The sequence below is a fragment of the Pseudonaja textilis genome, chromosome 1 (assembly GCF_049901715.1).
Source record: "Pseudonaja textilis isolate UNSWEBS1 chromosome 1, rPseTex1.2, whole genome shotgun sequence".
NCBI lineage: Eukaryota > Metazoa > Chordata > Lepidosauria > Squamata > Elapidae > Pseudonaja > Pseudonaja textilis.
Window position 1 is genome coordinate 84200692 of NC_141990.1, and position 12340 is coordinate 84213031.

Below are 12340 nucleotides of genomic sequence, written 5' to 3' on the forward strand. Positions count from 1 at the left end.
TGTGTGGCTCTCATGGGTGTGGGTCTGGTGTCCTTCTTCATGTTAGGTACTCGTCTGTTCATGAGGGCGGGTTTCCAAATGGCTGGAAGGCGGGAGGTGTCGTCTCGTTTGTTCATGCTGTGTGGGCGTTTTTCTATCTCTATGGCTTCTCTGATTATTCTGCTGTTGAAGTGTTCGGTTTTGGCGATAGTTCTGGTATTTTTAAAATCAATTTCATGTCCTGTGGCTTTGAGGTGTTGGACCAGGGAAGAGGTCGTTTCTTCTTTTTTGATTGAGTTCTTATGTTCTTCAATGCGTGCACTTATTCTTCTGTTAGTTTGTCCAATGTATGTGGTAGGGCAGGCAGTGCAGGGATTTCATATACTCCTTGGTTTTCTAATTCGATTTTGTCTTTGGGGTTTCTTAGGATGGTGGATATTTTTCTGTTTGTGCAGAATGCTGTTTTGATGTTGTGTTTTGGAGGATCTTGCTAATTTTGTCTGTAGTGCCTTTTATATATGGGAGGAGGGCTTTGCCGTTTTCTTGTTCTCTGTCTTGGATTTTGGTTGGGGTTTCTTTTTGGATTAGGTGGGTAATCTTCTTTCTTTGGAATCCATTGGCTGTTAGTACGTTGGTGAGAGTGTGTAGTTCGGTTTTTGGTGTTGTTCATCGGCTAAGCATTTTGTTCTGGAGATGAGTGTCTTGGCTCTGGAATTGATCTGTGCTGGGTGGTGGTGTGAGAGTGCATGTAGATAGCGGTTAGTATGTGTTTTCTTCTGGTAGATGGTGTGTCCTAGGGAGCCATTGGATCTTTTGTATACCAAGACATCTAGGAAGGAAGTTGGTTGTTGGCTTCTGTTTCCATGGTGAATTGTATTTTGGGGTGTAGGCTGTTGAGGTGTGTGAGGAAGTTGTTCAGTTTTTCTTTCCCATGTGGCCAGATTATGAAGGTGTCATCTACGTATCTGAGCCAGAGTTTGGTTTTGTGGTCGTATTTTTCTAGAGCTTGTGTTTCAAAGTGTTCCATGTAGAGGTTTGCGATGACAGGTGAGAGGGGTGATCCCATGGGTGCTCCTTCTATTTGTTTGTATTTTTGTCCATTGTAGGTGAAGTATGTATTGGATAGGCAGTGGTTGGTTAGATCTAGGATGTGCTTGGGGGGGTTGTATTTGTTTTGGATGGCTGTCAAGGCTTCTTTTATTGGCACTTGGGTGAAGAGGGATATGACATCGAAGCTTACTAGTAGGTCGCTAGGTTGTAAGTTTTGTTTCTTTATGATCTCGATGAATTGGAATGAGTTTCTTACATGTGAGTTGATGGATTCTGCATAAGGTTGTAGTTGTTTGGCGAGAAATTTGGCTAGGTTTTGTAGAGGTGAGCCTATGGAGCTGACTATTGGTCTGAGTGGGGTTCCTTCTTTGTGTATTTTGGGGAGACCATAAAGCTTGGGGCATCTGGATGATTTTTCTCTGGGTATGATTCGTTGCTGGATTTCTTCACTGATGGGGGAGGCTTTTATTTTGGAAGCTGAAACCAAGGTCCTTTCAAAAGGATTCAACTTTGCTGTCGCTCCCAAACACATCCCCACAGAAACCATCATATGTGGAGTTGAAACCAGCCTGACCAAAACCAACCCTGATGATGCTAACAAAATCAGACTTGAAATCACCAACATCCTCTGCACTAGCAAACCACCCAAAAGCAACTTATCCAAAGAAGAACAAACTGCACTACTTAACCTGAAAGAAGACACCAGCATAATAATTCTACCAGCAGACAAGGGCAATGCGACAGTGGTTATGAACACATCTGACTACCAAACCAAGTTAACCAACCTACTCCAAGACCCCGCATACAAACCCCTAAAGACAGACCCCACCACCTACCTAGAAAAAACCACCAAATCCAAAATAAAAGCCTCCCCCATCAGTGAACAACAACAACCAACTTCCCTTCCTAGATGTCTTGGTATACAAAAGATCCAATGGCTCCCTAGGACATACCATCTACCAGAAGAAAACACATACTAACCGCTATCTACATGCACTCTCACACCACCACCCACCACAGATCAATTCCGTAGCCAAGACACTCATCTCCAGAACAAAATGCTTAGCCGATGAACAACACCAAAAAACCGAACTACACACTCTCACCAACGTACTTGCAGCCAATGGATTCCAAAGAAAGAAGATTACCCACCTAATCCAAAAAGAAACCCCAACCAAAATCCAAGACAGAGAACAAGAAAACGGCAAAGCCCTCCTCCCATATATAAAAGGTACTACAGACAAAATTAGCAAGATCCTCCAAAAACACAACATCAAAACAGCATTCTGCACAAACAGAAAAATATCCACCATCCTAAGAAACCCCAAAGACAAAATCGAATTAGAAAACCAAGGAGTATATGAAATCCCCTGCACTGCCTGCCCTACCACATACATTGGACAAACTAACAGAAAAATAAGTGCACGCATTGAAGAACATAAGAACTCAATCAAAAAAGAAGAAACGACCTCTTCCCTGGTCCAACACCTCAAAGCCACAGGACATGAAATTGATTTTAAAAATACCAGAACTATCGCCAAAACCGAACACTTCAACAGCAGAATAATCAGAGAAGCCATAGAGATAGAAAAACGCCCACACAGCATGAACAAACGAGACGACACCTCCCGCCTTCCAGCCATTTGGAAACCCGCCCTCATGAACAGACGAGTACCTAACATGAAGAAGGACACCAGACCCACACCCATGAGAGCCACACAAGATGCCACCACCACACTTCCATGTAGAAAACAGACTCCCACCCACTCAGAAGATGAGACACGACCATGGACCAGAAGCTGCACGGCAGCTGCATCACTACCCACTTCAAACCCCTCCGAGCCATACATGAAGCAAACCGACACCCACTATGAAGATGCAGAAGGACCACGAACTCGAAGCCAAACAGCAAGATCACAACTCACCAGCTCAAATCCCCCAGCAACTAAGACTAACCTGAGCACAACCAAGCCCCCACCTGAACAGAACACGCCTCCAACCAATCAGAACACGGCTAACCCCCCAACCAATCAGAACACAGCCAAACCCCCTACCAATGAGAACACACCCCCACCCAATCAGAACACAGCTAAGTCCCCACCCAATCAAGTCCCACCCCCACTGGCAGTTAAAAGGAGGAAGCAGCTGCAATCTCACATTACTCTGAGAAGCACAGAGCCGGAGACAGAAGCCTGAAGATGATGAATGAGACTTCATCGAAACGTTGCCTAGATACTTCGAATCTTACGCGGGAGAAAACCCGAACAACCAAAGATCCATATATATATATATATATATATATATATATATATATATATATATATATATATATATATATTCCGACCAATGAAGGCATTTATCACAATAAAAGCCTTCAGTTAAGATTGGTCTGTTGATTAAAGTCTGGTCAATTTCAGGCAGCAACTGCCAGCCTGCCAGAGGATTCTAACCAATAAATTAAGGCCACAGAAATGAGCTTGTTAACTTGCAGTTAGCCCATTTTATGGATGTATTGTAGCTCAGATATACCAGAAGAGATAGATTGTTTAAGCAATTTGTTCACCCAGGGACGGGGCAAAAAAGAAAAGGACAACAAATGGGTCAGGCAAAAGAGCCTGTAAAGGAGAATACAATTCATTCATCTAAATGACATGGCAACAGCCAATGATCTTTGCAGTCTCTCATTCTCTCTTCCTCCCTTCCTCATGTGGTTCACTTAGCAATCATTTTGCTGCAACCAAATGCAGTCACTAAATGAGGACTAACCTGTATGGTTTTTATATCTTTTTAGTATGTCCTTGGCTGCCCAGAACTACATTTCCAAATTGGTTGGCCATACAAATCGAATTAATAAATAAATAAAGTAAGCTGACATCATTCTAAAGTGTTGAGCAACAACAAAAGCCATTCTAAACAAAAAAACGTATGAATTTATATGATGAATCAAAATGATAAGCAGGGGGTACAGACCGTAGTATTCCTAGAGGAAGGCAGAAGAATCTCAGCATACAAAATCATTTTCTCATCTTTCCTTTAGAAACATGTTAGGAATAGGAGGTAAATATGCAAGGGTTGCTCTGCCTAATCCTTTTTGACATTACAGATACATATTATGGGGTGGATATAACCATCACACTGAGGATATAATTAGTGGTGTCTTGAATTTTACCATAATCTAATTTTTGATGTTGAAGCCAGCATTTCAGCAGTGGGACAGTGAAAACAAATCTTGAAAAGGATGATTAAAAGATGAGCTATCACTATACCAAGTCTTCATGCTAACTATAAAAAATATTCCTAATGTTCCATAGTAATTCATGCTGTTGTGCACTACTGTGAAGACAACACTTCAATTAGTGATGCACAAAGAAAGGCATTTGCTTTCATCCCCTGGAAGTTGCACTCCATCCATTCAAATCCTGAAAGAATTAATTATGTTCATACAGAGACTCAAAAATTCACCGTGTGCCAGATTTCACATCAGGCACAGCAATGAATTTCAATTCTCTTGATGTTCAACCTTGGATGGAATGGGCTCCCCACTGAGAGCAGGCTACAGTTTTTAGAAGTTACTAAAAAGAATGGAGCTTTTTCAAAGACCCTTTCAGTAATATTAACTGCATCTCTTGTTGTTCTTTATTATTGTTCTTTCCTATATGGTTTCGTTTTTCCAATTTTGGATTGTATGCTTCTTTGATTCTGTATTTATTTTTACTTCGACATTAGAACTGATGAGACATTGCAATGGAATGAAAATCAAATAAATTGCAGCCAGTTGACCATGCATTGGGTCCAACCCAAAAGAAAGCTACAAGTGTCAGATTATATAGCCATCATGGGAATTCCAGAAACTTATAAACATGAATTCCAAAATAAATATTAAGAGCAGTCAATATTCATACTCTTTCCAAATTCCTATCTTTCAAACTGATTGTGTAAATATATATATCAATGGCAATAATAATAATAACAACAACAAATAGCAACAACAATAAAAGTAATAATAAAAATAATAAGTTGAATATATTGTAGAAAAAGAATATATTTTTTGTTCAATTCATTTATTTAGCATATGGCAAATACATGGACTAATAGTAGTTCAAATGTCCAGTCCACCCAGCCATTTAAGGACAGAGTGGTCTATGTTGTTTATGTTCAAATTTTCTTTTAAATAAGATTTTTTATTTTAAAAAAACCCAAAATGTTATCCTTAATGTCTGATAAACAAAGAATGTTTTGTAAGAAAGTGTAAACAATATTACTCCACAACAAACTTGGTCCATTCTCAAAAATGTAACTCTACCTTTGTTTTACCAGTTGTAATACTAACCACAGCTCCCTTTAATACATTAAGTTTAATCCAAGATAAAACAAGTTACCCTGGTAAAAAATAGAATGAATTTTAAACAGAAGAAATTTATACTAGCGAAAACACTAAAAGTATTCAATGAAGAAAATTTGTATACTCACCGGTATACAGTATTCCACCATTGGGTAGTGTAATTTATGACCCTTTGCTGTTCGACCTGAGAAAAAACAGCTCTGGCAAATATCATAATTGAAATGTTTCAGGCTCCGATATCTGTGAATGGAGTTTGGGGGGAGAAAAATTGAAGACCTTCAATTTTGTGAAAGAATCAAAAACTTAATGCCAAGCTCCACAGATTTTGTAACTCAAAATTTTAAAATACAAAGTGTAAAACACAACTTAATTAAAATAGATGAATAGATTGTAACACTATTTAGGGGGCTGTCCATCTCATGATTTGAGTAAAGACTGTGTGCAAACTATCCATATCTACTATTTATTCCATTAAAAATTATACTCATCTACCAATTGTATGAATTCTGTGTTTAGTTTAGTTCTTAGAAATATCAAATAAAATTGAATGTAACTACAACCAGAACCAGAAAAAAATGACTTTTTAAAGAAATCTAAGGAGAAATTCTAGTTAGTAACGCCCATTTTTAATTATTTACTGATTGGCACGAGAAAGATTGCATATCCATGCCATAGTATGCCATGGCTTTTATTACACAATTATAATTGGTATGAAAATCAATATCTATCACAGGTTTTCAATAGTTGGACTATTTTCTCACACACAGTGGGGGTGAAGAGAAACCATTGCAGAAGAATGCAGCATATTTTTATATAAATGCATTCCTGAAGGAAGAGATTGATGATTCAGTATAATTAAAAAGGATCACTATTTCAAAATGGTGATTGTCACTAGAAGCAATCAAAGAAGTAACCCGACGAAACTTAAGATTTTTTTAAAAAATTATAACTTATATCATGGTCTTCTTTGTATTGTGTACTCGTGTTCACAGCTAGTTTTTACATTATTTATTCAATTATTTTGATGGCAATTCAAAAGAAGGAGTTTGAAAAAAGGAAGGAGCAACCTTTAATTATTCTGTCCAGGTGTTTAAAATATTTCGATTTTACGCCAGGCCAGGCCACTTTGCTCTGTGACAAAATAAGTTAAGTTGAGAATGTTCATCCCATGGGTGTCAAGGCTGTTTCCTAGGACATTTCAGACTGATAAAAGGCATTTTTGATTAGCAGCTAACAAAAATATTGTGTTTTACTTAAATTTCCAGCACTGGCTTAGTGGAAGATTTAACTACAAAATAGGCAATTTCTGTTAGGCTGTCATAAACACTTAATGACAAAATCAACAGAAATATATGATAAGATTACTGGGCTCCCTTTTGTCAATGCCAGATGGCAAATTATTTTACATCTAAATGAATAAATCTGAGTTTCAATAAAGGAGAAAACGAATCCATTTTTAAATATATTCTGTGAAGAGACGATAGGTAAATAGCAACCAGCATTAGATGTATTATAACAGCATAAGCTGAATTTTAAATGTTTTAGAATCAGGAAAATATGCTGAAATAAGCTGTGGTGGCACAGTGGTTAGAATGCAGTATTGCAGGCTGATTCTACCCACTGCCAGGAGTTCAATCCTGACTGGCTCAAGGTTGACTCAGCCCTTCAGCCCTCTGAGGTCAGTAAAATGAGGACCCAGATTCTTGGGGGCAATATGCTGACTCTGTAAACCGCTGAGAAAAGGTTGTATGTCTAAGTGCTATTGCTATTGCTAACTGGGGTTTGTAATAGTCAGGGGCTAATGGTGTGGCCAAGCGACATAGAGAAGATAATGACCTAGTTTTCTTTTTACTACTGTCCCATTTAGAAATGTGGGGATTTCAGAATTCATGATTATTTTTAGCAGACAGCAAGCTTATATTATTTCGTGCAAAAAACTTTTAGAAACTCCAAACAACATCTGAATGATTGCTGACATTGATGTACCTTAGTCGTAACGCCAATGTTTGTAGGCTTGACTATGACTTTTGAATATATTGTATGGAGATATTCTAGGGGATTAGGCTGAGAAATGCTGAACCAGCTATAGCTACTCCAGTATGACATGAAATCTGATTTAAATAATATAATTTATTTAAATAATGTGATTTATTTTTATGATTAGATGCAATAGCCACACTGACTTCTTTTTCTGCCTTTGCTCTGTAATCATTCATTTTCTTTATTTTATATCCATTTTTATCATTTATACTAAGTAAATACATCTAACACACATCCCTAAAGCTAAATAGAAGCTGCAAAGGTATCAAACAGTGATGAGACTACCAAAGATGGACAGAGAGGATTTAATCTTGCAATCTTTCCCTTGTTAGTGATAAAAGGTGTCTCTCTGAAGTGGTTATTAGCATGGAGACTAGACAACCTGTGCCCTGGTGGGTCATAGTTTCAGTGATATTTCATTACCTAAACAGAAAATAGAATGACCACACGTGGGCAAAAAGGCAGCAGGAACAAGATTGATTTCCAATACACTGTCAGCTTCCCTACTGAATTTCCTTATGGGAAGATGGCAAGAAGCATCATCAATTTTTCTTTCTTTCTTTCTTTCTTTCCTTCCTTCCTTCCTTCCTTCCTCCCTCCCTCCCTCCCTCCCTCCCTCCCAAAATCCATGGATTTATCTGTGGAATGACTAGGAGTAAAGTTCAGTTCAAAGGAGAATATATTCCACAGTAAGATAGGTTCAAGGATCATGGACAGAATAAGTGTCTGTACAATGGAGATGAGACTATGGGACTCATATAAATCATATATGAGTTAAGAAGGCAGGAATTTATAGTATTGAAATAAGAAACACAAATATGCCAAGGAAGGAAGAAAGGAAGGAAGGAAGGAAGGAAGGAAGGAAGGAAGGAAGGAAGGAAGGAAGGAAGGAAGGAAGGAAGGAAGGAAGGAAGGAAGGAAGGAAATGCTAGACTAATAAATAATACGATAGCCACTTAGAGAGCTCTCCATCTGATATAATTAAACCTATACCTATGGAAGAGGGCACAGCATGTGTGACCATTCATACGGGGAGACCATTCTGAACTGCTACTATCTGCTGCCTCCCTTTGCTTTCTTTCATGGAGAAGAAACCTTCCTTCGAACAGGCAGCTCTGCAAACCTGCTACTGTTAAAACATTTTTGTTAGGAATTTCCATACAATTTGGGAACATTGGTAATAACACTTGTAATGAATTCAGATTCAGTTACTGAACTAACACCATAAATATTTGAGCACAAAAATCTTATACATAAGAACAAAACTATCACAAGGTCTGTGTTACTGAGTTGCAATTTCCCCAGCATAATGCAAATACTGCATCATTGTGATAATAAGCCCACATAAGGGTACAGTGCTGCTTGTAAAGCAGCTTCATGAGACTGGCTTCGACCCTATTTACATTCTAATCCATATTATCTATAGACGTTAATCTACATAATCTTCTCAAACGTTTTCTACATTTAATAATTTACTGTACTGTAAAGTTTTCTATAGTAAAATACTTTATAGTTTAGTTTCAAAAACCTGGTAAATTGTTTTAATCCAGAAGCAGGTGACAATCCATTCAATTGATGAGTATGAATTTCTGAAACAATACCGCCCAATGGATTTTCCACTTACTGAATTAAGCATACACATTGATTCACGTTTATTTTTCCCAAACCAAAAGACGGTGAGTTATCAAGATAACAAAAGGTCTAAAACCCAAACCACAAGACAAATGGTTAAAAGAAGTGCCCAACTTGGTGGCCAACTTCTTCTTTGCTACATATCTTCAGACAGAGGCTAGACGGTCATCACTACAGAAAAGTTGTAGTGCAGACTGTACTGATTAGAAGACCTCTTAAGGGCCCCTTCCCCTTCACTTTTTATGAGTCTCTAACTTAAAATATACCAGGTAATGAGTTACTAGCATAGCATGTACAATGAAGCTGGAATATAAGTCAGTTACATTACTGATGCAATTCATAAAAGGCTTTTGATTTCGCTTACCTAAAGCCAACAATTGGACATTCTTTACAGATGTTGCACTTGGCCTGATGTTTTGCTGTTTCTGAAGCTGCTACTCTGTGTAGAACTGGCAACCATACCATAGATTGTGGCTCCAGGCGCATCCAGTCTATGAACTGCTTTACATCAATTTCTGGCTTATTATTATGCTGATAAATGAGAATGAGATTAAAAATAATTTAATTCATATTAAAGCTTCCTGTTCAGTCTATTTTCTTTAAAAAAATTGTATTCCAAGTTTAATCTTCAAGGGAACAATACTCACCCCACCAACATTCAGTCAAAAAAGAAAAGACAATTACTTCCGCTGTAATAGGAGCGCCCCTTGTACAGGTAGTTGATTTACAATCATTCCTTTTAGTGACTGTCTGAAGTTATAACGGTACTGAAAAAAGTGACCTATGACCAATCTTCGCACTTATGACCACTGCACTATCCCCATGGTCAGATGATCAAAATTTGGGCACTTGCAACCGGCATGTACTTATGATTGCAGCATCCTTGGAGTCCTTTGATCACCACTGGCAACCTTCCAAGCCAGTTTTTGACATGCAAAGGCAATAAACCCAGATTTGCTTAACTGTGGGATTCACTTAACCATGGCAAAAAAAGGTCATAAAATCAGGTGTGAATCACTTAACTTCCTTACTTAGCTATGGAAATTCTGGCCCCAACTGTGTTCGTAAGTCGAGAACTCTCTGTATAAGCCTTTCCAATCAGTGCTACAAACTTATGAGACTAAAAGCCCATTCCAGGCACTTCAAATGATTAAAGGAAAGGATGGCAGTAATGGGTGTATAAACCTTGCCTCCAATGTCTAGGGTTTCCTGCCAGAGCAGGGGGTTAGACTAGAAGACTTCCAAGGTCCCTTCCAACTCTGTTAATTTGCTATTCTGTTATGTCCCTCTAGAAGTGAGTTTCAAATCTTCAGAAGGTCTGTAAGAGACTCCCTGTTGTGGTTTGTCGGCAACCTGTGCAGACGACAGTGGAATCAGACAGTTGGGAAGAATGGGGACCAGTCCGGGAGTCTGGGGAGGACTCGGACGAGGGTCCTGCATCCAATGCAGAGAGGGGGCCAGGATCATCTGGGAGTTGTGTGCTGACTCCAGACCCTCTGGAGCCTGGCAGCAGCGAGGAAGAGGAACAAGGGGAGCCTGTTCCCAGTGTGCATATGTGCAGAGCTGCTAGAAGGCAAGAGCAGCTGAGACAAAAGGGGCAACTTGGGAATAAGGCTTGGAGGTGATTGCCCGTCCCCTAAGGTATAAAGGAGGTGCAAGGCTCCTTTCCAGGAAGCAAAGTCATTCGCTGTGTTTGGATTAAACCTTGAAGCTCTGTGTGCACTTTGTACTTCGGTTGGTTTTTTTTTTCCAGTTAATTTGGCACTTTAGTTGTTGGCAGCAATTCAAAGGAGATAAAGATGGGTGCTTATCTCGAGGGACTGTTTGGGACTCATTACAGGCTGGAAATGAGCATTAATTCCCAGTGCTGAAATAAAACAAGAGTTATTTTCACTAAGAGTGTGCTTAATTATGGTCTCAGGAAGTCTTGGCCAGAACACTCCCACTGAACCCAACTAACATCTGAACATACCATTTTTAGAGCATTCAGAAATAGAAACAAACACAATTACCTGCTGGAAACAGCTGCGGACACTGGGCTCAATATTACTGCCTCCAAAAGCGGCTACTTCCCCAAGCTGTCGTGGGATTTGGATAGCATCGTGCAATAACAAGCCAAGCTGCCTCTGGTCACACATTTCGGTTGGTCCGGCCACTTCTCTAAAGAGATCTTCAGGGCAAAAAGGGAAGGGGCAGGAGTAAAAAGGACACTTGTTTGAGAAAGATTGAGAATTTCTCATTTCTTCCAATTTTACCTGTGAATTACTCTAAGCATCTCTTCCTTAGTGCACAGCATAGAAATGCAAAATGTTTTCCTTACAATTCCTGTAAATTTGTATTTCAGGCAGCGCTTTCATGTCTGCCATTCTCTACCACTTCTTATTTGTTAATAAAGAAAAATCACAGAAAAATCCATCTAAATTGAACAGAATGAGGAAGAAGTGATTTAGGGCGATTTTGGCTTCATTTTGCCCTTTAACTAATACTCTCTGCATTCCACAGTGATATGTTGGCTATTAAAGAAGGTGCTGTCATATATTTTTGCTGTTTCTTACAAATAGTGCATGGGAAAGGAAGTGAGGAATAAAGACCCATTGTCCACCAAAACTGGGGAGAAAATAAGTTTCATAGCAATCATAAATATTGTTTGTTATCAGAGTCAAGTTAAAAATTTTATTCTCTTGAAAATGTAAATAACTGTATTTTTAAAAAATTCCCTTTTTTGTACTTCTGTTTTATATAAACTTTTAGCTTAACACAGAACTATCCAACCCGTGGCCCATGGGCCACATTTGGCCCTGGACAGCTAGTAATGCGTACTCTTTACACAAGATTCTAAACTTTTAACATCATTATAGCATTTATATATCTTAACTGTATTATATACAGATAATCCTCAACTTGCAAAAATTTTAGTGTTAAGTGAGATATTTGTTAAGTGAGTTTTGCCCCATTTTATGACATTTCTTGCCACAGTTGTTAAGAGAATCTGATCTGCAGCTGATAAGTTAGCAACATGGTTGTTAAGTGAACCTGGCTCCCCCATTGACTTCTCTTGTCAGAAGACTGCAAAAGGAGATCACGTGACCCTGGGACCCTACAACAGTCATAAGTATGAACCAGTTGGCCAAACATATGAATTTTGATCACATGATCCTGGGGTGCTACAAAGATCGTAACTGTGAAAAATGGTCATAATTCACTTTTTTCAGTGCCATTGTAACTTTGAATAGTCACTAAATGAACTACTGTAAGTTGAGGACCTGTATTTTATATGTGGCCCAAGACAATTCATCT

At 38.7% G+C, this 12340-nt stretch overlaps 1 protein-coding gene across 7 annotated transcripts in view; it reads right to left on the bottom strand.

Annotated features, from left to right (window-relative positions):
- The window catches only part of UTRN (utrophin), a 353724-nt gene that overhangs the window by 33458 nt on the left and 307926 nt on the right, over positions 1 to 12340 (bottom strand). For all 7 annotated transcript variants that reach the window (XM_087939884.1, XM_087939867.1, XM_087939871.1 and 4 more), the window contains exons 64-66: positions 11056 to 11213; positions 9408 to 9574; positions 5500 to 5611 (exon numbers count right to left, since the gene is read on the bottom strand). In XM_087939884.1, the coding sequence (XP_087796010.1) occupies positions 5500 to 5611; positions 9408 to 9574; positions 11056 to 11213 (437 nt within the window). The remainder of the gene's footprint in view (positions 1 to 5499; positions 5612 to 9407; positions 9575 to 11055; positions 11214 to 12340) is intronic.